Below are 24,534 nucleotides of genomic sequence, written 5' to 3'. Positions count from 1 at the left end.
ACACACAAGTAAACGTTTTCTTGATGTTTTATATTTTCATGACTTCTGATAGAAATGATGCCCTCCAGGTCGGGCATTTCTTGGCAATTAATGACTAGCTGCTTTCACCTCCGACCCTCAACTCATCCAGATGGTCATTAACAGCCAGGAAGTGCCCTCTGCACTGGGCATTATTGCTTAATCATTCCCTTTTAATGCTACAGAGTATACCAGCTGCCTCCAGGACATAAATATCTCCTGTGCGGATGGATCAAGAGTGTTGTTGTTTTTTTAAACTTTCATTAATTTGAATGGATATTCTGTCAAAATTACTGCCAAGATGCAAGCACAGACCTTCAACTGCCAAAGGATTTAATTTAAAAGCTGAATAATGGGTATTACCCTAAACCTCACTTAAGGTTAGATCACTCTTTTTCAGGAGGTGTTGGTTGCTGAGTCTCCCTGCAGCAGTGCACTGCCTCTTCTGGTGGGAAGGATCTGGGGATGGTGGATTTTGAAGACCTAAATCTCAGGGATTTACCTATCTAATCTAGGTCTTTTATATAGCACCCATTACCATGGTATCTGAAGTGCCTTGAAAACATAAGTGTACACACAGAGATATGTCTCTTTTCTCTGGTCCATGGGGACTGGATTTCAGGTTTTTTGTATTTTTTTTTTAATCTGGTATTCTGGTGACCTCCTATCCAGCTATTGTGTGATCAAAAATGCCCCAAACTATTTAAGTGTTTGAAGTGTGAATAGCTCTCAGGAAACCTTAGTTCCGCTCCCTTGAGCTAACAATGTGTGTGACCTTTACAGGAGGAGGATTCATTTACATGTGGAATTAAGCAGGTTTTATTGTTACATTCTTAGATTTAAAAAGAGATGCTGTGATGATTTAGTTCGGAATTGGTCCTGCTTTGAGCAGGGGGTTGGACTAGATGACCTCCTGAGGTCCCTTCCAACCCTGATATTCTATGATTCTATATGTGCCAAAAGGCAGGATAACTTAAGATCAGAACGCTTTAGCAATCATACCTTTAATAATAAAAGTTAACCAGCACATCAGTGAATTGTATGTGTGTGCATGCACACACAACTTGGGATTGTCTAGTTCTTGTGTATAATTATTTCTGAGTTCTTCTAAATGTGAAATGTCATTAAAATATGGTGATAGCTAAAGTATGTTCAGCCATGGTGTAGAGAAAAATATAACACTTTTTTTTTTAAATCTAGGATGTAATATTTAGTGTCTCTTTTATGCTCTTCTCTCTGGAATTGCAGAATTAGCTTTCAATATGGAAGGCAAGACCCAGGCTATACAGTTTATAGACAGTCACACTGTTTGCAAAATTGTGGGTATACTTGCTGTTTAAGGTTCATTCGGTGTTTGAAAGTTTGATTGCATGAAATACAATGCTTGGAATATAAGTAAATTACAAAATTTACAAGAAGGCAACACAAAAATATAGCACTCCAAAACACATTTAAAATTTCTAATGTACCCTGGGCAATCCAGGGTCTACAGCTATCATTTTGAAGGCCTTAAAAGGGTATTCCAGGTCTATTGGTTATCAATGATAAGTCAGGTTTCTCTTGGATGCTGAAGGTAAATGTGGATTTCTTCACCAAGTGACAAGAGATCAACATAGCCTCCCTCGATGTATGGTTTAGCACTGAACATGGAGGTCACCTTACTGGTGAGCCTGATTTTACTGCTTTGTTGGCAAAAAGAGATTTGGGTGCCAGGGTTACTACTGTTTGCTTAGTACTACCGACTTTTTATTATGCATCCTTAAGTGAAACACATGGTATGCACATCAGAACTGCAGGCTTTATCTTTGGCTTTAATGCTTCAACAGAATTAACAGGTGAACTGTTATTTCCTGGAACTCTTTATACAAGTTCCGGAAGGGCTGGGACTTGACTTTGTGGTTTCCTGACTCTTGGAGTAAGACTTTTTGATCTGTGGGTTCATATTTTAACAATGCAACAATGTTTTTCACAGATAATTATTTACAACTTTAGAATGGGTAAGTCAAGGATGAGTTTGTTGGAAGTTGAAAATCTCAATTATAGTGAGAAACCAGTTGTTCCCTTCTAAGAGTTTAGAAACCATGCCCTGTTAAGGGCAATGCAACATCTGTAAGCTTTATGCTGAGATTTTATCCTTCTAAAATAGCAGTGACCAAACTCTGATCTCTATGGAGATTTATACCCAGTATGAAACTGGTGCACAGAGGCACAATAAAAGGAGGACTGATGAACTTCTGGATTGTCTCTAAGTGGTTCCCCTGTTCAGCTAATTCTTCACTTTACCTAGTGCAGATTGTTGATAGACTTTTAAGGCCATTATGATGATCTACCATAGTTTAGATAATCCATAGATCTTCTGCATAACACAGACAATAGCATTTCACCCAATAATTCCTGCATCAAGCCCAATAACAATCTTCCTTCTAGGAGGAACAGAAATACAAAGTGTCCATTTCCTTTAGGAAAATAATTATTTAGTATTATGTATGTGGTTGGGACCAGGTGGGGGTGTAAACATGCAGCCCATCATCTTGAATGCCCCTCTGTCTACAGAGGATTGTGGAGCAGCCTCTCCAAAGGGTTTGAAACCATTTCTACTGCCAACCAGAGGATTTCTCTTGGACATATTTGTGCAGCTGGTGCCATAATTGGACCTTGTAAAATGTTGCAGTTTATAGTCTCTTTAAAGTGTTTCTAAGACCAATGGACTCTAAAAATTGCTCTAATGCTAGTGGAAATTTGAGGAGTTATCCTTTTTACCTTTCTATTTTCATCGTTTCTTTTAGTTTTCCTACCTAAGGACAAATTGTCCAGGCCTTCCTGACATCTGAGTAACTTTATTCCCAATACTCAACCCTGTTATCCCCTTTCCCATATCTCCAATTTGTCGTCTTTCCTCCTGTTATCTGCTACCTCTCCATTTTCCTCCTCTTTTCTTTCGCTGTCCAGCAGTACTCAATATTTCAAATAGATTTCAGCTGCAATGGAAATACAATCCCAATAAGGTTCAGTGTACCGAATCCTTCACTAGCCACTGAACTGTGTGGGACAAATTTGTCCTTGGTGTACCTCTAATGGAGCCAGTGGAATAACACCAGGCATCAATTTGTCCTGTTGTTTCTTTTTGCAGCTCTTCCTACTTCTATTGTAATGAGATACAATCACTATAGCAGCTGTTATTGTTTGATCAGCAACACAATCTTTGTTGAGATTTCATTTCCCTTGCAGCCCAAATGCTAGATTATATTTCTCATCTGTGCCTTTTAGCAGACTTTATTTGACATTAAATTACACACCAACCTGGTGATGTTCCACTGCTTGTTAATATAAATTAGTGGCATTTGAAATCCCAAACCTTAAATGGAGGATATGGAAGACTTTGTCCATGTTCAAGTAATAAATCTCCCATTAGCATATGGGAAGTTTACAGCTGTTAGCTACATGCATTTTATTTTTATATCCGTTTGATATGTCTTCATTGTACGTTTAGTTTATTCCTGGTCGTTTTATGTACTTTATATAGATATGGACAAAATTTCTACCATGGTTGGCTGTGTTTGTTTTGGTACTTTATATTTGTGTTGCATTTTGTAAGACTAAAACCTAGTGCTCCTCGTTTTTAGGATTCATGTGCTGTATATTAAACTTCTCAAGTTATTCCTATAAATGACTCTCAGAACTGAATATAATCCCCTGGAAATAATTCTTGCTCTGCTTAAATAATAAAATATAAATAGGATATCTCCATTAATTTATTTATCTCCTAGAACTGGAAGGGACCTTGAAAGGTCATTGAGTCCAGCCCCCTGCTTTCACTAGCAGGACCAAGTACTGATTTTGCCCCTGATCCCTAGGTGGCTCCCTCAAGGATTGAGCTCACAACCCTGGGTTTAGCAGGCCAATGCTCAAACCACTGAGCTAACTGTCTCACCCCCCCCCCCCCAGCTTCTAAAACAGAGGGGAATACCAACTAGAGAGCACGCAAGTGAATGCATGCACCTGGTGTAAATTCCAAAACATTCACAGTTCACTTTGAATAAGTATCCAGAAGCTCAGATCTTTTCCAAACCTATGGTAGACTCCAGTGAGTCTTTCAGCCCTTTGATCCCACACAGTCCCTCTGCATCTTGCTGTCCGCTTTGGAGGATGAGACCTAGTTGTCCTACTGTATTTTCTGTGAGTAGCTCATTTCACCTTTGATAAGGAGTCAGCGGGGGGCATGGGTTTTTCTACCCATAACCAATGGGCAATGCTGTAGGATAGGAAGGTGTCTCCATCTTGTAGGAACTTGAGAAGCAAATTTTTTTTTTTAAAAAAGGACTTTTCTTTTAGTAAATAGAACAGTGTCCATAGGTTTGTCCTGTGATTATGATTATGGCAGGATATGTTCTACCTATTTGGCTTCTAGGAATTTATCTCCACTATTTGTTACTATGGGCAGGGGCGCCACTGCTCCTAGTTCCTGCCCGGGGCACAGTTGTATCATCTTGGTCCAGGCAGCAGGATGATTTTGAGCTGTAGTCAGCCAGGCCCTACTCTTCCAGGAGAGGGAAAGAGAAGACCCTCTCCCAATAGCCCCCTTCTCTGGGCCAGGTGACTCCAGAAAGGGGAGATAAATAACAGAAGCAAATTCCTTAAGCTAGGTCCCAGATCCTAGGTGTAAAGGCTTGATATTCAAACAGACTTGACTGTTCCTGATTCCACCTGAAGAGAGGGAATTAAGTACGTTCAGCTCTGAGAAAAACAGACCTTACATGTAAACTCAGTTTTTCCAGTGAGTCCAAATTAAGGCCCTGCTCAAGTGTTGTGATGGATTGTTCTTAATCCTGGGGAGCATCCACTGACTTTGGGGGGAATCCTTTTCAGGGGCCTAAACAAGCCCTAAGATGGAGTGTAATATAAACCGTTCATAACTGAGTCTCAGCCGAGACAAGCTGCAGGAGGTAACATGTTTATGGGACCCTCTGCTGGGGGTGCGAGAGCCAAGCTTTGGAGCCACCCGAGCTCGTGTGCAGGTCCGCGGGCTCGTGTGGCTGCTGCGCTGCAGTGTGGACGGGGGTTGCATGCACCGCTTTCCCCGCAGGAGGTGGGAGCGGGGGCCATGCGCGGGGCCAGGCGAGCCGCCGAGCGGCTACTGGGGAGGCTGGAGCGCACTGGCTCGGCTCGCGCCCCGTTCCGCAGCCCTTCGCAGGGAGCGAGCGCCGCGCGCCAGCCGGGCTTGCCTCCGCTCTGCGTTGGATTGCTCCGGTCTGCCTGGAGCCCGGACCCGCTCGCTCGGCCCCAGCGGCGGGGCGCCCAGGCGCGCTCAGCCGAGCGCCGAGGCGCACTTTCAGGAACAATAACAGTGCAGGCGGCGAGGGGCCCGGAGCCGCCGCCGCCCCCCGCCCCCCCCCCGCGCCATGTACGCCTTTGTGCGGTTCCTGGAGGACAACGTCTGCTATGCGCTGCCCGTCTCGTGCGTGCGGGACTTCAGCCCCACGTCCCGCCTCGACTTCGACAACCAGAAGGTGTACACGGTGTACCGCAACCCGCGCGAGGCGGAGGACGAGGACGAGAGCCCCGGCGACTGGGGCGACCGCCTGCTGCTGCACAAGGCCCAGATCCTGGCGCTGGCAGGTGAGGCCGGGCGGGAGCGGGGTGGGGGGAGGGGTGGGTCGTTTGAAGGCCGGACCAGTTAAAAACAAATCGCTCCCGCGAGGGGGGCGGGAGGACGGAGGCGGCGCCCCCCCCCCCCCCCCAGCCCCGCTCGCTGCTCCCCGGCGCGGAGGGGGCCAGGCAGCCACTCCGCGCGTGGGGGCGGGCCTGCCGGGGGGGGGGGGGGTTGTGGTGGGGTTCACCCCACGTCCTGACCGGCTGCAGTGCACCTGGGGGAGGGGGGGGTCACCTTTCTTGGTGGCTTTCCCCATAGCTGCCACTGAATCACATCATCCCCCCCCCCCCCCAGGCAAATGAGGCCGCGAGAAAGGGGAGGTGATGGGGGACGTCAAGCAGGCTAATCTCCTCGCTGCTTTGAGCTGCAGTCAGACTAAAAGGGCCCCACCTCCTTGCAACTACCTGCGCGATTTTGTTTCCGAGAGAGAGAGAATTCGTGATGGGAGGTTTTGCCACGGAACACCCCTTAGTGGTGTTACTGCCCCTGTCTGAAGTTACTGCCACAACTTCATATTATTTTTGAATTTAGGATTAGCTTTTATCATCTGCCCAGGACACCCTTTACCACTGTGCACTTGACGTTTTGTGGTTTGAAATCTCAACCTGGGAATCGAGGGGCCTAGCACATCTGGAACTTTAACCCCCCCCCCCCCAACAACAACCCCCACCTTCTAATATTTGAAAATCATCATACTGCACCTAACAAGAATAAAAAAACTCCCCTCACTTCTATTACAAAAAAGTTAGACCCCCATTATACATACAGGGCCTTATTCTCTTACCCTGCGCCTTGGAATCATTTACAGCATTGCAAGTGGATGTAGTGTTCTACCAAAGCAGAATGATAGCGTTTTTCGTCCACTATGCATTGGTGTAAACAACTTCACAAGGTGCAGTGCAGTGAGGGGTCAGGACCACATATTCTAGCTAGCCCCTGTAAAACTTGCTATTGCTGCATCAAGCTTATTCACATTTAAATGTGAGATTTATTTAAAATCTTCACATCACTATGTCACTGTCTTAGAGAGCCTGCCGAGCTGTATATTCTGAAACAATTTTATTTTTAAAAGACTCTATAGTTTTGCAGTCTGCCTTCAATGAGTGCAATGACCATGACAGTGGGTCTAGTGGAATGAATGTAGGACTAGGAGTGAGAACCTGATTTTGACACTTAGGCATGTAATTTTAAGCTATTTATTTAGTAAGTTTTAAAAAGTTCTTTGCCAGGTAAATATCAGAAACAAAATACTCATTACAAGAGCTAGCTTTTGTTTAAAGACATATTATACAGGAATTTAATCATTCACCAGTTCTGTTTAACAGGGTGTTATCATACAACAGAGTAAGCATCATTACAAGAACTTAGGCAAGTCATTTAACGTATGTGCCTATTTTTCCAGGTGTAAATTAGGAACGATAATTCACACCCATTTTAACATTTATATATAGTTTTGTGAGAAGGGTAGAGCCTGCTCCCCTCTCAAACCAGTATAAATCAGAAGTAACTGTACTGAAGTCATTGAGTTGACAATGTTCCAAAAACAGTGGGAACATAGGAATTGTCAATTCCAATCAGGGCAGTGGTCCATCTTATACAGGATAAGTACTGTCTTTTTAGCTGTGACCAGCCCCATACTCTTCAGATAAAGGTGTAAGAAACCTCATTGTGGAGTAGCCTGACCCTAGAGGAAGTTTTTCATAGTTGTTTTTGTTGGCTTATCCCCTGAAGTATGAAGGTTTCTATTTCTTATACTATTTTTTTTTTATCCTGTGAACAGGGACCCTTGATGTTCTCGTTAGCTATATGAGGGAAGACTCGGACATTAAGTGCTAAGTTATGTACATGGAAGATATGAACCCTGAATTTTTCTGTAAAAACCAACTTTTCTACCACTGAGTCAATTACACACTACACACAAAGAATTATTGTTTTACTCTTGAAACTATCCCCTTCTGGCCATCTCTGTAGCTTAAATGTTTATTTTATTATTCCAAGAAGCTTCTAGTGCCTGAGGAGAGAAATTGATCTTATACTTAGAAATCTTGGGAATAGAATTTGGGTTTGTAGTTAATGTATCAGCTTTGGCCCTGTCAACACTGGTTCTCCAGTGAGGTAACTCCCTTCTCTTCATGTGTCATTATATAATGCCTGCATCTATAATTTTCACTCCATGCATCTGAAGAAGTGAGGGCTTTTTTACCCACGAAAGCTTATGCCCAAATAAATCTGTTAGTCTTTAAGGTGTCACTGGACTCCTTGTTGTTTTTGTGGATACAAGTATCAGGGGGTAGCAGAGTTAGTCTGTATCAGCTTTGGCACTGATAGAATTATCAGCAAGTTAGCTTTAAAATCAGTTACTTTGTGGCAAATTGTAGAGTTAGGAAATACTTTCTAAAATGTTTCTATTGGCATACAGTTTCAGGACTAAAGTCTCATGGCAGGCAAATAGAATATTGGAGTTCGTTACTCATTTACAAGTCAGTAATAGTAATTCACGTTTATGTAGGAAATCACTCCCCGCACCCTCCCCCGACTGCCCCAAGGTTTCCAGAGCGCTCTAACTAGTCAGTTAACTATTGTATGTAAACTTAGTGTCATTCTGAAAGGCATATGTATATATAAAATACATGCATAGGCCTTGGTCCTTCAGTCAGATGGGCCTGCACCGTGCAGAGTACCCAGAGCTTCTGTGGGGTTCTGCATAGGTGCATGGATCCTCCCGTGTGGATCAAAGTGCAGGATCAGGGCCGTCATTCATATATTACATTTTAAGAATAGGGTTTTTTAAAAAGATATGTGCTCATTTCTCAGCATGTTCAGAGAACATCTTCCACAATTTTAGTGGTGCTAATTTGCATACACTGAATTAACAGGACTATTAAAGTATCAGAGGAGTAGCCGTGTTATTCTGGATCTGTAAAACGTTGCTTTTTACAGGACTAGTCAAGTGAGTAAAATCATGCCTGTGCATATGTGCTTGCACTATCAAACCCTGTCTGTGCAATGGTGATTTAATGATATTCTGAGAAACTTGGCATTTGTTTCCTTGCCTTTTTTAAAATTTTTGTTAAAGGGAGATGGGGGGGGAATGGCGAAAATAAATTGCCCATGTGCATTAAGAATGACAATTAAATATTTGATTTTTGAAACATTGAAACAAGTGTTTCCTTTTCTGTGTTATTAATAAAGCCTTAGCCAATCGTTTTCAAACGTTGGCCGCAAGTCCTTATTTAGGTGCATTAATAAGTGGCTTGTGACTTCAGTGGGACTCCCCATGGGAGTGACTATATGTTCAGGCCCATAACCCACACCATTTCAATCCTATGCTTATACTCTCCCTTTTTAAGTATTCCAGCAACAATCCTTAGACCGGTGAGGCCATGCTGGGCAAGAGTATACTGGAAGGGACAGTGCTGTTGCTACACAAGCAGTACAGCTATCAAAATGTTTTGTCAAAACTGGACTCTGCTTTAAGAGAGAGAAAATGTTCTGAGCATGCTCAAAAGGATCACAATTGTTATAGCCTTTGATGGGGGGCAGGAAAATACTAAGTCGCCTTTTAACACTTCAATAATTAGAGATTTTCCTTAAACTTTTTGAAAAAGTTATACAGGGATTGAGGCCAAGGACAGAGTTTCAGACCCAGAGAAGAAATTTAGAGAAAACTGAGCATTGGAAAGCCGCTTTAAGTCTTGATTGTCACAACTTCTGCTTTAAGTTCACAGGCAATTGCTGTTAAGTAAACTAGAAGAATTGTTTCATTCATCACTAGAGTGAAAAGTGGTTGCCATACAACAGCATACAGGAACACTGCACTGCACTTTGAAATGGGAGGTTAATAGTGTATCTAATAGAAATTGCAAGAATTTTAGGCAACAGTGACATCTTGTACTTTACTTTTTAGAAAGGGTTGGTGCCTCTTCATATAATGATCCATTACTTGACTTTTCTTTTTGACCTCTTTCTCAGAATTAGTCCTTTTAGCCTTTTTTGCTGCAATATCCGTCTGTAGTTCATAGGTTCTTCACACACATCCAAAATATTTGTAGACAAATTCTGCCATTGGTTACATATATCGTATACCAGGTAACATCATTGGCCCTTAAATGATTAAATAGAGGGTCCTTCCTGCTTATGAAATGGTAATGTAGCACAGCACAGACTCAGCCCTGCGGCGCCTCCTGCTGGTGGTCCTTGGGAATTAGCTCTTCAACCGAGGAGCACCCTCTGCAGGCCGGTGATTCGCTTGCCATTGGCCCCCTGTGACCCTCCCAGGACCCTGGTGCCCTTATCTCAGGGTTCTGCCTCCTGCAGTACCCCACAGTCTTGCTGGGTTTTCCCCCACCCCCTATCCCCACATCACCTCAGTCATGGCTACTGCCAGTCTCTGTTTAGCCCCCGCACCCTGCAGTCTATCAGCCGATCATCACAGGCAACAAGGGGTTTGGACTGGCTGCCTTTACCCACCCTCCGGCTGCCCCTCTGCAAGCCCAATACCTAGGTGGGCCTAGAACCAGGCTCTGCAGCCTGGGGTGTTGCTGGCCTAGGGCTTCCTAGCTCCTAAGGCCTTTCCCCAGCCCTGCCTCCCTCTAGGTCCCCTGGGTGAGTTCCCCAGAAGCCAGGCCTGTCTCCCTCTCAAGTTAGAGAGAGGCTGCTGCTTCTTCTGGCTTCCCTGGCCTTCTTATAAGGCCCAGTTGCTTAGTTTGGGGGAAGTGGCTATAACTGGGGCCACGCCCCAATCAGCTGGGGGTTTTACTCCCTGGCCCCGCCCCAGCCCTCTGCAGGGCTTTTCCAACTCCTTCTCGGCTGGAGCGGATGGTCACCCTGCTACAGGTAACCATATACTAGGCTAAAAGAAAAACAATTCAGAAGCAGAGGTCTCACTGTTTATTACCTCAGACTATTGTCATTATCAAGTTAAAAGGGAATATCTTCTAGTTGGAAACATACTTTCCTTGGCTACAATAAATATCTCTGTACTCTGGCTACTGTCCTCAAAATTTCCCAGCCACATGACCACAACAAACACAGCTACCTCAGATTCTTACCCCCTATCCAAACTGGTTTTATATACTCCAGTTTCATCAGTCTTTGTTTCCACACACTTGTCCTTGCCCATTGGGGATGGCTTAGGCTGTGTCCCATACTAAGATAGACCTATCAAATTTAACTCATTTTAGATGACTTTTAAGACAGCCTTTAAATCTCATGATGAAATGTTTTGCTGTGTTTCAGGGGCATTTAAAACTTCCATTCACCTTGTCACAGCATGACACTTGGAGGTTTGAGTGGGGGCAGGGTGGAAATGGGCTGAGAAATTGAGATACTTGTTTGTTTTGGACGTACAGGTGAGGAACTCTGAGGGCAGTAGTTAATCGGAAGGGAAATATTTGCACAAGGACTACAGTGATTGAAAATATATAAGGCTAGATGCTGAGGTGCATCCAGAATGCAGAGTGTTGGTCAGGGAAGTGGTGTATACAAAGTTGGCTTGAAGCTCCTATTTGCATTGTTGTGATTCTGTTGCTACTCAGTGCATTTCTTCTATGTGCACTGTTCGGACATCGTGAGGGTTGGCATAATATAAAGATATCCCAAACACACACTGTTTGTTTATAAACCTTTCCCCTTACTCTTGCAGTTAAGTGGGTATATGGCATATGAATCCCTACACAGGCTTATATAGTACTCCAATGTCATACGCATTGGCATGAGTGACACTTGGCCCCATACTCTGATCTGAACACCGATTAGAATGTGGCATCACAGTTGGTTTCCCCCAGCCCTGTCCCAATATTAACTTTCAAAAGCTAATTTAATTGTTAAAAAAAAAAAATAGTAGTACAGGTCATTTTCAGTAACAGTAAGTGGTACTTGTCTCTCCTACCATATGGAGTTGTGCTTGAAATATTGTAGTGACATTTCCATTAAAATTACTTATTTTTGAGGATTTAATAAGACTGTGCCTACAATTAATTACAACATTTAACAATTAAAAGCATCTACCAGTTTTATGGGAGCAAAAATAAATGAATGGAAGTTGATGTTTTTGTTATTCTAAAGCAATTGAAAAACACTTTCCTCTTAACTTTTTTAAAGGCATTTCTCCATAATGTTACCTTAGTGCCACTGAAGTATTTAAGAAAAGATAGTGGCCAAACTATTTTTTTTTTAAATGTTAATGTATTATGAATCCAATATTAACACTGTTACTACTTTTCTATATGGGCTCACACAGTGTGTACATCTGCTGGCTACTCCTCCAGTCCATTCTCCTCTTGCCTTCGGAGTCTCTGATGGGTAGGTGACTGGGGAGACTCCCTTTGTGGTGGGGTGCTCGAGGTCTTAACCCTCTGGTGCAGCTGAAATGCAGCATTTCCACCGCTTTGTGGTCTTGTGGTCATTAGAGCCCCTTCAGAAGTGTTCTAGCAAGGCAGGCAGGCAGCCAAACCATAGCCAAGTTTATTGAGTTGGTTTCCAGCCTAGTAGTTCTTATTGTCTGAGGTTTCAAAATGCACTTTATAAAGAGGAATTGTCATTATAAATAATGTTAATTGTTGCTGTAAAGCACTCTTCATTTGTAAAGTTCTTAAATAACAACTAATCCTCAGCCCCTACATAAGGTGTTGTATAGGTGGATATAACAACTGAAATATACAGGATAGGACTTATTTTAAAATGTGCTATTTGTTTTCAATTTTTAAAAAATTCTAAATTTCTAAAAAATACTGCAGTGGGTTTCAGTAAGGATTAAAGGAGTTTCTCCATAATTGTAAACCATGAAGGTTTATATGTTCAGAGCACTGTACAAGCATTAACTAACTAATCTCCATACCACCCTGTGAGGTATGCAAGCATAGATGGGGGACACCAAGACAGAGAAGGTGAATTATTCAACATCAACTAATGATTAAATGTAGGAGCCAGGATTAAAACTCTACTATGCTTAGTATAGACTTGTGGGCATGAATTTTGAACTAACATTTTTATTAGATGTTTTCTGATTCTTCCCCACTATCTACAGTTTTATATATTTATTAATTTTATTGCACCATACTGATTTATTCAATCAGCCAGAATAGCTCCAAAGGTGCCACTGCAGAGTACTGGTAAACAAAGGCTCACAAAATTATGATATGTAGCAGTGTTGTCAGGTTTGAGACAACTGACTTCAAATTAGTATGCATGTTAATATGGTTTCTGCTGTAGATCATTATCCAAATCAAGATATATATATATATATATATATATATATATTTTTAATAGAACTGGAAGGGACCCTGAAGGGTCATTGAGTCCAGCCCCTATCTTCACTAGCAGGACCAAGTACTGATTTTGCCCAAGATCCCTAAGTGGCCCCCTCAAGGATTGAACTCACAACCCTGGGTTTAGCAGGCCAGTGCTCAAACCATTGAGCTATCCCTCTCCCCCATATCAAGGTTGTGATTCACTAACAAATTTGTGCATTCAAACTCGAGTCTTACTCTTAAGACCTGCCCCTATTCTCACTGAAGTTGGAGAATTTTGGTGTTTAGTGGGAGCAGCTCACACCCATACTCTGTCAGTATATTTTATTGTTAAAGTTACTAAAGGAGAGCCAGCCTTGATGTAGGATTTCAGACACAGAAATTAGAGAAGGAGGAGACTTAGTTTATGTAATCCATTCCTATGTTAATACAGGATTGCTCCCTCCTCCTTAACCTCTGTCCTCCAGCTCCTTCTTTCTATCAAACAAGCATGCCTTGATCTCCATCCTCAATAAGTTGACTCCATCTTCCTGCCTATCTTCCTTTTCCCCCTTCACCTCCAAGTCTATCAAGCAGGCAGACTACAACCACGGTCTCTAGTTTTCTCTCCCAATTCCACTCTGAGTCCTTTCCAATCTGGCTTCTGTTCTTTCCACTCCATTGAAACTGCTTTCAACCAAGGTCTGTCAGTCTTCTCCAGGCCAATTCCCAGCATGTGTACTCCATCCTTTGTGACCTTTCACAATCCTATGTGCTTTTGACATTTGTTGATCATACTCTTGCTTGATGTTGTTCTCCCTTAGCTTTCATGATGCTGTGCTTTCCTAGTTCTCCTTCTACTCCTCTGCCATTCCTCCAGTGTGTCATCCTCCTCTCCCCTTTCTCTATAGGTCTCATAGGACTCTCTTTAATGTCACCTTTTTGGCAGACCTCATCCACTCAGGACTTCAAGTGCCAACTCATGCATTCATCTTTCTGCTCCTAATCAGGTTTGGATGGAACAAAACAATCTTCCAAACTGCTTGACCATCATCACCTCCTTTTATGTCTCACTAACCATTTAAATTTTATGATGGCCCAAACAATCTTTCTCCTAAATTCTGTTAACTCCCCCCATTTTTGGGTGTGGGGGGGATTGGAGACCTACCATCTGAGGCCCAAAACGTGGGTCATCTTAAACTGTCCTCTCTTTTGCCCTTGACATTGAGACTTTCTGAATCCTAATATTTCTGTAGCATTTCTAATATCTATCCTTATCTTTATGCCCACCAAGCTAAAACTGTTGTCCAGGCCCTTATTGTCTCCTGTCATCTCCTCTCTGACCTTCCAACTAAGTCCCCTCTCTAGTCAGTACAAAACACAGCCATTAAGATGATATACATTGCCTGTCAATCTGGCCATCCCTACATCTTGTTGAATTCAGCTTTTGGCTTCCCCTTCTTGACTACATCAAGTTCAAACTTCTTGTTTTCTTTAAAGATCTTCCACAACTCCACCCCCTGCCAGTTTGTCCAACCTTGTCTCTTGCGGAGTTACCCCACGCGTTCTCTTCTCCAGTAGTGATGCCAGCCTTGATGCCTTATTAGCATGAAGATTGCTTCTTTCAGATTATTTCTTCTTACCCTCTCCAATGCCTGCTCTGCAAGACCACTACCTTTTCTTAAATCCCTTCTAAAACCCCTGTGACGGGGTCCTCCCCTCACCCCTAAGATGGCACCTCCTCCTGGTCACTTTGGAGAGTAACTCGCCAGGTCAGCTCCCTTTCCCACAGTTGCACTCCATCTCTCTCTGCCAGTCTGCAGCACCTCTCGCACTCCATGAGCTGCTGCCTCTTCATGACACAGCTGTCTGACCAGGTCATGATGTGTTCTCCCCTTCCAGGTCACCAAAGCTTTTCTCCCTAGCAACCTCAGGTAGTCTTCCCTTTCACTGCCCCCCAGTGCCACTCCTCAGTGGCTGGCAGGGGGACCCTCTAGTCAGCAGTCAAGATCTCTTCTCTTTTAGACCTTAGGCTCAGGGAAAGGCAGTTTTTCCTTACCATCTGGTGCTGCCTTCTCTCTGGGTTTGCTAGCCTCCTAACTCCCCACCCATCCAGGGAGTAACTATGGGCTACCTGTCGCTGTAGCCTCCAAACACTTCTCCCAGAGAATGACTTCAGACGTTCCCAGCAGCCCCTCTTCAGGTAATTTCCTGTCTTTATAAATCCAGCCCAGCTGGTTCTTCCGCAGCTGGGCTCCCTCCATTAGTCAGGAGATTGCTTAGCCATCCAATTCCTCTCAGCGGTGGACTGATAGTTTATTAGCCCATTTCTCAACCTGCCTTCACCCTGTCAAGGCTAATGTGGGGAGAGAACCCCATTAGAGACCCCCTTTTTCCTGATGCCTACAAGAAGCTAATCGATAGTCATCTGTAATGATGTTTTCCATCATCAAATGAACCAATCTAACTTCTTTACTCAATCTTGCTGTTTTAGTCTTCTCTGTGTCTTAGTGATATTTGTATTGTGGTAGCACGTAAGAGCCCGCAGTTATGAATCAAGGCCCCACAGTACTAGGCACTGTGTACACACATAACAAAAAGATGGTCACTTCTCCAAAGAACTTAGTCTATGTAGCCCCATCCTTTCTGACCTATGAGACTCTTTGTTGTCATGTCTGAAATACGTTTGCAAAGGGGCGTGGGGGAGGCTAGGGATCATGTAGTCTATTTGTATTATAAGGTATAGGTATGTTCTTGGGTAGGGTAAATAGTAGTGCTCCCCCATAAATAGCATCTATCAACTCAAACGAGGGCTAGTTAGTGCCAAAGCTTAAATCAGTGATTCTCAACTTATTACACATTGTGGGCCACATATGTGGCCCACAATGTGTTATCGGGGCCGAATGGCAGAGCAGTGGCAGCCTCGACCCCACCGGCTGCCCACCCTGTACCCCCGCCATGTGACTGCCCCCGGAGCTCATGGGCCTGGGCGGGTGCCCCAAGCCCCTGACCCCACGGGGCTGGCTGGAAGCCCCAGACCTCCGACCCCGCCCCGTGGCTGCCCTGGACTCCGTAGCTCGCAGGGCAGGCCAGCAGCCCCGGGCCCCCATGGTACCAGCTGGCAGCCCCGACCCTGCCGGGCAGCCTGGACCCCTCCATGCCAGGCAGTCGGGAACTTGGTGACCCCGGTACGCTGGTGGCCTTTAGCACACAGCTGAGCTGGGCCACAGATGTGTGCTAATTGGGCTGCATGCGCTCCACAAGTTGAGAATCACTGGCTTAAGTAAATACAGAGATAAAGTTCCCCTCATCACAGAAATGATTCCGCCAAATTAGGAATGAAGCAGATCGGCATGGCAGTGTGGGGGAAATTTGCACCCATGTTGTCATAGTGTATCTGATCTCTGGCTGAAGAGGTTTTAAGTTTCTCTGTTAGTACATCATCTTCCACAAAGATTGAAATTTACTAAAAATTTGGGGAAAAGGAGAAAACATGGACTTAGATTCTCATTTTACTGTTGGTATCATAAGATGTACAGCACTGCCAAGCTTGTTCTTGGACCAATCTCGGATCTGCCATTTCTCATTCACTTGGAGTGCAGAGCTATTTCTCTGCAGTTTTCCATCATTTACTCCAGAGGCGAAAAGACTACATTTGAACTGTATTTTAAAACATCCAGTTTATTCAGGTCTGACCAAGATACAAGTCCCAATTGCTAGAATACAAGGAATGTTTTAAGGAGACTTTTAGGTTTCCAATTTGTGACTACTGAATATGGCTTTCAGTCTTAGGGCTTTCACATAACCATTCTGTTGTAACCAAACAGATTATCTCTCTGCCATCTGGTCATGTATGCCTAAGTTGACTTCCACAGGCTTGTAGGCCACTGTGTTTTTGACCTCTACTTCCAGCCCCAGCAGTCCTTTGCTAGCCCTCCTATGTTCTCCAACTCAATTCCTTAGCCTTTCCTCAGTCCAGTTGTCTTTCCAACCCTCCTAGGCGCTATACAATTCCCTTTCTCACTCTGCCTTACCCCATTGATTCTGGCTTGGCTGTTTCAACAGCACTTTGGTAGATGACATCTTAGGGTGACCATTTCCCTGCTCTACTGTATGTCTCCAGTCCTAGGACTGTAACACCATGGCTGGTCAGCCAAATGTCAATTCAAAACTGTTTCCCAATCTTGCCTGGTCTCCTTTATGCCCCCTTCTGTGCCTACGCTTCCCCACTTTCCAGGTCTCACCTCTTCATGGAGCAACTGCCTCAGCCTTTCTAGTTTTTTTGAGTGTCTCTCTACTGAGTCACAGGCTTTCCTTAGTCACATGACCAGCCAAGTATGCATCACCTGATCCTTCAGGGAGCTACTTGCCCAAAATACCTGTTTTCAGAGGGCCAAAACCCACGGTACTATGCAGGCTTGTGGCTCATCCTGAACCAATTCGCTCTGCTACATCCACCCATTTAGTGATGGTTCTCCTCCTCAGGTCCTTATGTGGCCATATTGCTGAAGGGTTTATTCTGTCTATGGGAGCAGGATTTTATAGAAATAACTAATTGAAAATACAACCATAAACACCTAAGGGTATGGTGCAATTCTTAACATGCAGCACAGAGTTTAAATGGTTCAAGACAAATTTTAGGCATGTGGGCCACATTGTCATTACAAATCAAATCTTCAAGCCGTATCTGTCCCAGGGCTGCTAATCTCTTATGCTAGTCTTGGGCCATTGAGTTTATACTAGTCCAGCCATTTTGGTTCATATTCTACTTTTCTTTGGGGCACAAAAGGGTGCAAATTCTCTTCTATGTCAGACTCCTCTCCTGGACCTGCTCCTGTTAACCTACCACAACGCTGCAGTCTGCATTCATTTATCCTCCCCTTCCCCATCTGAGCTATTCAGCATAGCACTGCCGTGAGCCAAATAAAGATACCTGAGTGACAAAGGCCGGAGTTGAACTGAGTTCTTGGGAAGCTGAGTGGAAAGAGGCCTCCAAGGGCATCCTAACAAATAGCAGGAGTAGTGAAACTAGAGTCTTAAAGGGAACTGTTCCAAATGCATGTGTGCACACCATGAGAAGCAGTACTCCTGCATTATCCCAGAATTTAGCATGAGACTTTTTCTTTCAGCTTGTTCAGATCTAAAACGCTGGATAAATTGTATTAAGCATAAATAGACCTAGAAGAACAAACCAGCCATAAGAGAGTATTATATATTCTGTTGCTCCCAAGCTAGCTGAATAAATTAAAATGTCCTAACTGTTGCTTTAACTTATACATCCATTTTTTCCTCCCATAATGTCTAAAAGTTTGGTGTAGGAGAATGTGAGTTTTCTTCAATCTACCTGTCCAGTCTCTAGTAAATTTCACAAGATAAGCACCAAAATCAAAAAAGGGGAAAACCAAATTGCAGAATTTGAAAGGAGCCACATTGACGGTGAAAAACAGTAACTAACAGACTAGGGATTTTACCTCATTGTCCCTACTTCGCATGTGGCTCAGATTGGTAGTGACTTGAAAATTACATCTGATGGCTTTAGTAACCTATGCAAAGTGAATGGGTTGTATCAGTCTTGTTTCTAGGACAAGAATCCGATTGGTCCATGGAGATTGCTTTCCATTTTCCAACTATAGAAAAGGGCTCTCTTCCAGGTTAGTTTGAAACTTATTTGCAAGGCACTGTAGGAGAACTTGCTCTGCAGCTTGCCTGTGCAATACCTGTACTATGCAAAAATAGCACTTCTTTGCACAAGAGCTTTACATCTAGTGCCTTTCACCAACACTGGGTTAGTTTTATTCATTAAGTTTTAATTTTTGATAATTGCTTGCAAGGAGATAATCAGTACTCCTTTATCTCTCTCTCCTTATCACCTCTAAATCTTTTTTTTCTTCAGTCTTATAGAAGCCTATCTAATTTTCCTGTCCTGCTCTCTGACAACACGGATGGACCACTTCACTCTTACTTCTGTATGGTTTCCAGACATGATTTTTCCAAACCTAGCAGTTAGACTGCCATTTTGTTAAAATGGCATAAGCAAAATGCACTGGGGAATGGAGATAGATGTAAATAAGGCCTACATTTTTTGTTTTTTTTCTTTCTTCTTCCATCTGTCTTAGTATCTATTGCTACCATCTGAATTTCATTTCAGGTTGTCTTTTGTTTGTTTGTTGCATCTTCTTTACTTTACAAAGCCTTGGGCTGTAATATCACCATTTGCCTACAAGAAATCCATTTCTATCTGCAGCAAAATAAATTGCATTCCTCTGTGTAATCTGGTTCTAATGAATGCCTTGCTCATTAAACTGTGATTTACCTTTGTTTCCCTTTTCTGCACTGTCAGAACTAACCATTGGAGGTCCTGTGGAGAGATGCTAATTTTGAAAAAGTGGAAGTCTGTGACTAAGCACACACAACTGGTATCCACACTGCACTTCTCAAAGATATTCATAGGACATTTCATGGATTACAGTTCGAAGGTGGATAAGAGGACTGATTGTTGTCTTATTCATAATCTTCCAATGTACAAATAGAACACATGACTTTACAATCTAAAGTTATCCCCGTTCCATAACTGACTTTATGTTCAGGACAAACAGACTTTGTCTGTTTAAAGATTCCCAAGGCACTTTTTGAAAAACTAGGGTTTGGCTCTAGTATGTCCCAAAGAATAACCGCGTAAAGTACATATCTTAGGAGCTTGTGTAGAATACTTCAAATATGAAAAATATTTTAACAGTAAAATCACTGTTACATAGGCCCCTCTCTGGGTCTCAAGATAAATACATTTTTATTGTCTGGATTTTGTTTCTCTGACAAAGGATTAGTATTATAAACTAGAAATAGGGGTGGTGTCAGTGGTCACTGTACAGGTTCTGCACACAGCTCTCTGCAAGTGCCTCTCAAATCTGACCCGCTGTTTTTCCAGCCCTGAGCATTGCAGAATCTGCTATTTGTTCCGGACGATGTGCTGGATTTGTGCTGTTGACACATGCTGAGTAGGGCCTACAATTAAACTACCAAACTCTCTCTTACTTTAGACCTAAACAGAATGTGAACTTTCAGTAGCAGTTTATGAATGATATATATGATCTTGTTGATAAATATAATTTGAAGAAATGGAAGTAGTTCTTAGGGAGTTGAATTCTTTACAGCATCAAATGGTTTCTACCTTTTATTTTAGTACTAATAGCTATACATTAAAGCATTTGATCACTATCCCATAAATTTAACTTGCCATTTTTTGTTTAATATGCACAATCACATATGGCCAAGTTGTCCCTGGTATAACACCATTGTGGTTAATGGGTGTCAGAGGAGTTACACTGGATTAATTTGATCTATTGAATATTGAGGGGAGTAAAGCATGGGAATTTTTTTTTAACTGGTCTTGCCTAAATCATGCAATATTTGGAAGTAAGAAGACTTTGATTAATGTAACAACATTTTTATTTTTAATATACATTTTAGAAGACAAAACTGACCTTGAAAACAGTGTGATGCAGAAGAAAATTAAAATCCCCAAACTCTCTCTCAATCACGTAGAAGAAGCTGGGGAGGTTACAGATTATGGGGAAGAAGATGTGGAGCTTAGACACAGTAAGGTATTGAAGTTTTTTTTTGTTTTTTTTTGTTTTTTTTGGGTGTTTGTGTGTGTGAAAGTGCTTGGGGCATATGCACACATGTCATAGCTGAAGAATTCCAGGCTGGCTTTCCATCCCCTTAAAACGTTGTATTGATGTAATTGGGTCATATTGGCGGGCAGGGGCTGTGGGTGAGAATTCTGAATTGCTTTACAGAGCACTTTTTCAGAAATCCAGTTCATGTGCAGTTGAGAATTATTTTTGTTTATACAGTCTGCAAAACTGAATTGCTGTTAGAGATTTTTGGAACGGTGTTGTTTAACTTTGGCCCAGGTTGCCCCAGTTACATTATTATTAAGCAGCTGTTCTTGGGTGGCACTTTTTAACCCATTGTACTCAGCTTGTCTTGAATAGAACAGAGTGCTGTGAAAGTCCAGACTAAAGAAATGGGTGGGAAGAAAAACTAACAAGATTGAATCCCTCTGGTATAGAGGTCAGTGGTCTCCTCAGGTTGAGATGTCAAAAACTGTAATTTTTTTTGTTTTTGTTTTCAAGTAACTTCTCCTTTTAAAAGTCTGCCAACCTTGGGAGGTGGGGGGGAAGGGATATTGCTTTGTGGCTTCATGTGTTGTCTAGGTGCAGGAATTGTACTAGTAGATTTATTTATGGTGGGATGGCATTTTTTAGAGCATGTATGGTGCAGGAATAACATTGAATAATCTCATTTTCTGCCACATTTTACTCATGGACGTGGTATGGGAATTGATAGCATCAGTTTTTGGTGTGTTAACCCATGAGCTAGGTTTGTTTTCCTGTCAGTTACTTGGAAATTCAAATACTCTTTCTATATTTGGCCAGTTGAAAAAACTGGTGACTTTTTGCCTATAGTGATACATGGTAATACCATCATCCAGACCCTTTACAAAGGAGTATGCATTTAATAATAGGGTTTGGACTACTGTGAGAGAGAGCAAAGGTAAATTGCTGCTAGAAGTTCACTGGAAATTAAACATCTGCAATGCAGTACTAATATATAAGGAATCTCTTGATCTGGGGGATGGGACTAGATTGTATATTCTCTAATTTATTATTCTAATTCCCTTTCCAGTGCTTGCAAATAGTATAACTCATTTATTTTCATGGGGAGGGGTGTGTGTGTGTATGCATGCATGGGGGTGGGGATAGTCAGTGGAAGTTTGTTTGCGTAGTGATTGAAAGGACAAGTCCTCAGTTCATAAAATGGCTTCAAATGGTGTGCTTCTGTCAACCCATTTTCTCTCTTTAACTCAGTAAAACTGCTCTTTTTTATACTGGTGAAAAAAATATAGTCACTACTTCAGTCGTTTTTTAAAGTACCCTGCAATTATGGATAACATACGAAATACATAATTGATACCCTTTTTCCCTTTAAGACAATCAGAAAGGAAATATAAACACTGTATATATGCCAAACATGAAGGGCCGGACTTTCAAAAGGGAGAAGCCCAGTTTTTTTTTTTTTTTTTTTTTTTTTTTAAATAGGAAAGGTCTGTCTAAAGTACACTTCACTTGCACACACAATTTGGACAAATGCAACCAAGAAAGGCCTCCATCAGTTCCTAAAGTTTGCATATTATTACACACACAATTCAGTTATGGTAAGAGTGTTCACAAGCATCCTTTAGGAGCAACATTTTTTTGTAAGGTGGACCTTGTCTCACTTTTTTGGAAAACAGCCTTAATTGTCCTGAAGGCTGGAGTTTTAGTTCATGTTATGTATTGAGTTCCTGCTCTGCTAATGTTCTGTATTATTGTAACACACAGAGACAAGATGGGAGGAAACAAAGTGAAGGTACACACAAAAGCATCGAAGCAGTTGTTGCTCGCCTAGAAAAGCAAAACGGGATGAGTCTCAGTAGTAGTTCGAGCCCTGAGGAAACCTTTATGGAGACTTCGGAAGGCATCAACAACATGGACGATGCTGTAATTCCTCGTGTTCTCTATGAAGAATTGTTGAGGAGTTACCAACAGCAGCAAGAAGAAATGAGACATATTCAGCAAGAACTTGAGAGAACACGGAGACAGCTTGTGCAGCAGGCAAAAAAGCTAAAGGAGTATGGGGCATTAGTGTCAGAAATGAAAGAGCTCAGAGACTTGAACAGGAGACTTCAGGATGTGCTGCTTCTGAGACTAGGCAGTGGTAAGTGCTCGATATATATGGGACTAGTTTTAACAGGCTTTACAATATCTTAAAAATAGAAACTGAAACGTCTTCCAGGTATAGGGATGGGGGGCAAACAGGACTTTGCCTGTTAAAGAGCTTTTTCCACTTCAGTTGCGCTGTTCATATTGGGTTTGTACACCATGCGCCTCTGGATCTTTCTTTAATGATAGCAGCGGTCTTTGTGCCGGTAAGTCTGACTCAGAGTTTCCATGTTAAAGTACTTTTTTTTCTTTTTTTTTTTAAAAGAACTGAACTTTCACCCCAAGCTGAAAGTTGTAGTAAAGTTTATCTTTGGAACATATCTGTCTTTCCTTTATTAATTTACATTTAAAAAAAAATTCCATTCAGCGCACAATAACTGTAGACCATAAGGTCTTACTATTGCAGCTGTTTGTGGGGTTTTTGTTTAAGGTTTCTTTATTATGAATAAATAACCAAGTTTTGGCTTTTTAAAACTTTTTGTAGGTCATTAGATTATGTTCTTGAACCTTTTGGCATTTGATTTAAACAGCCAAGGTATTTGAGAAATTATGGGCTATTCATCAACATAAGTATATTTTTTAATCTTCACAATGATCCATTATAAAGAATGTTGTTGGTTATTAAATGCAGGTTTTATACAATTTTGGATTTAGATGCCAAATAGCTTGAATCAATGGCACTTTTTTTTTTGGTTTTTGTTGTTCAGTGATAACTATTTAACTATTATATTGGAATTGGTGCAGAATAGTAATCTGTGTCGCTGGGGGTGATAAAACTTGAATGCTTCATTATGATTTTAAAAATAGTTTCCATATTTGTTTTTATTTGTAAATAAAATTCAGAGCCCAATAGTCAAAAGGGACCATAGTCAAGTCCTGGCCACTGTAATTTGCAGTTATAGGTTACACGCCCAAGCTTTGGCATGCTGTTTTCCATGTCTGTTTTGGGACATGTAGAAGTAGATTTTCACACATAATTTGAGTAGGGGGCCACCTGCTAGATTTGCATGAGTGTATGTGGTTTGCGTGCCAATCTGAGTTTTGTCCACACAAGATGTTGGATGTGAAAAATTACATGTTCATGGTTTTTGCACACATTAAAGTGTGCTTGATTGACATTCACTTTGAAAAATTGACTCCAAAGATTTAAGATGTATTTAGTATGGTGAATACCCAGAGTAATTAATTAAAGGGCATGTAAACATAAATAAGCAAGGCTTTCCCCACAGTATCAAAGACACAGTGTGGGTGGTTGTAAATTCCAGTGAGTTCTCTGAAATTCTCCTTGGATGAAAAGATGTTCATTTAGCCGATAGTAGGACATATGTGAATTGTCAGTCCAGATATTAGCAGGCAAGTCTGCTAATCATTGTTCTATTGGGCGTGCTTGCTGGTAGTCTCAGTTGTGAGGCCAAAACTGGAATGAACACAGGCTATGGACTATCCTTTCATTCCTAGGGATAGTTTCTTCAATAGGGATTTGATACATCTTTGCATAGACTGGTGAAAAAAACTTGAAAAGGTGTTGCCCATGCCAAATATATTCTCTAGATAGTGGACTTGAGTTTCTAATGCATCAATCTGGCACGATTTTAATGATAATTAATACCACCAGCATTGAAGAAATCCATTCAGCAGATTTTTTTTTTAACTATTTCAGTTTTGAGTGATGAATCTAGACATTTATAGAAATAGGCTCTCTGCAATGAACTAGTGAAACTAGTAGCACCTTTTTCCAATACCTGGCTTATCTATTCACTATTGGGAGTGATTTTGCTGAAGACAAACTTCATGCAGTTCCAACCCTGTGGTCCGCTTTGCAGAAATGGATAGTGCGTCCCATTGATCTGGTCACTGCTTCACTCCTGAAGAG

General features: G+C 42.1%; 2 protein-coding genes across 11 annotated transcripts in view; both read left to right on the top strand.

Moving 5' to 3' along the window:
* Positions 1–24,534, top strand: part of AGBL4 (AGBL carboxypeptidase 4) — a 1,392,624-nt gene that overhangs the window by 849,188 nt on the left and 518,902 nt on the right. The window lies entirely within an intron of this gene.
* Positions 1–24,534, top strand: part of BEND5 (BEN domain containing 5) — a 51,868-nt gene that overhangs the window by 1,745 nt on the left and 25,589 nt on the right. For 2 of the 10 annotated variants that reach the window (XM_065553819.1, XM_065553809.1), the window contains exons 1-4: positions 5,326–5,634; positions 19,238–19,373; positions 20,365–20,498; positions 22,281–22,656. In XM_065553819.1, coding sequence (XP_065409891.1) covers positions 20,394–20,498; positions 22,281–22,656 — 481 coding nt within the window. In that variant the 5' untranslated portion in view covers positions 5,326–5,634; positions 19,238–19,373; positions 20,365–20,393. Of the gene's footprint in view, positions 1–5,302; positions 5,635–19,237; positions 19,374–20,364; positions 20,499–22,280; positions 22,657–24,534 lie in introns of those variants that run through there. The other 8 variants (XM_005284893.5, XM_065553808.1, XM_065553815.1 and 5 more) reach the window with 7 other exon arrangements.

The sequence above is a fragment of the Chrysemys picta genome, chromosome 8 (genome assembly GCF_011386835.1).
Source record: "Chrysemys picta bellii isolate R12L10 chromosome 8, ASM1138683v2, whole genome shotgun sequence".
Classification (NCBI taxonomy): Eukaryota; Metazoa; Chordata; order Testudines; family Emydidae; genus Chrysemys; species Chrysemys picta.
Note: the sequence above shows the minus strand (reverse complement) of the source record. Positions and strands in the feature narration are given on the sequence as shown.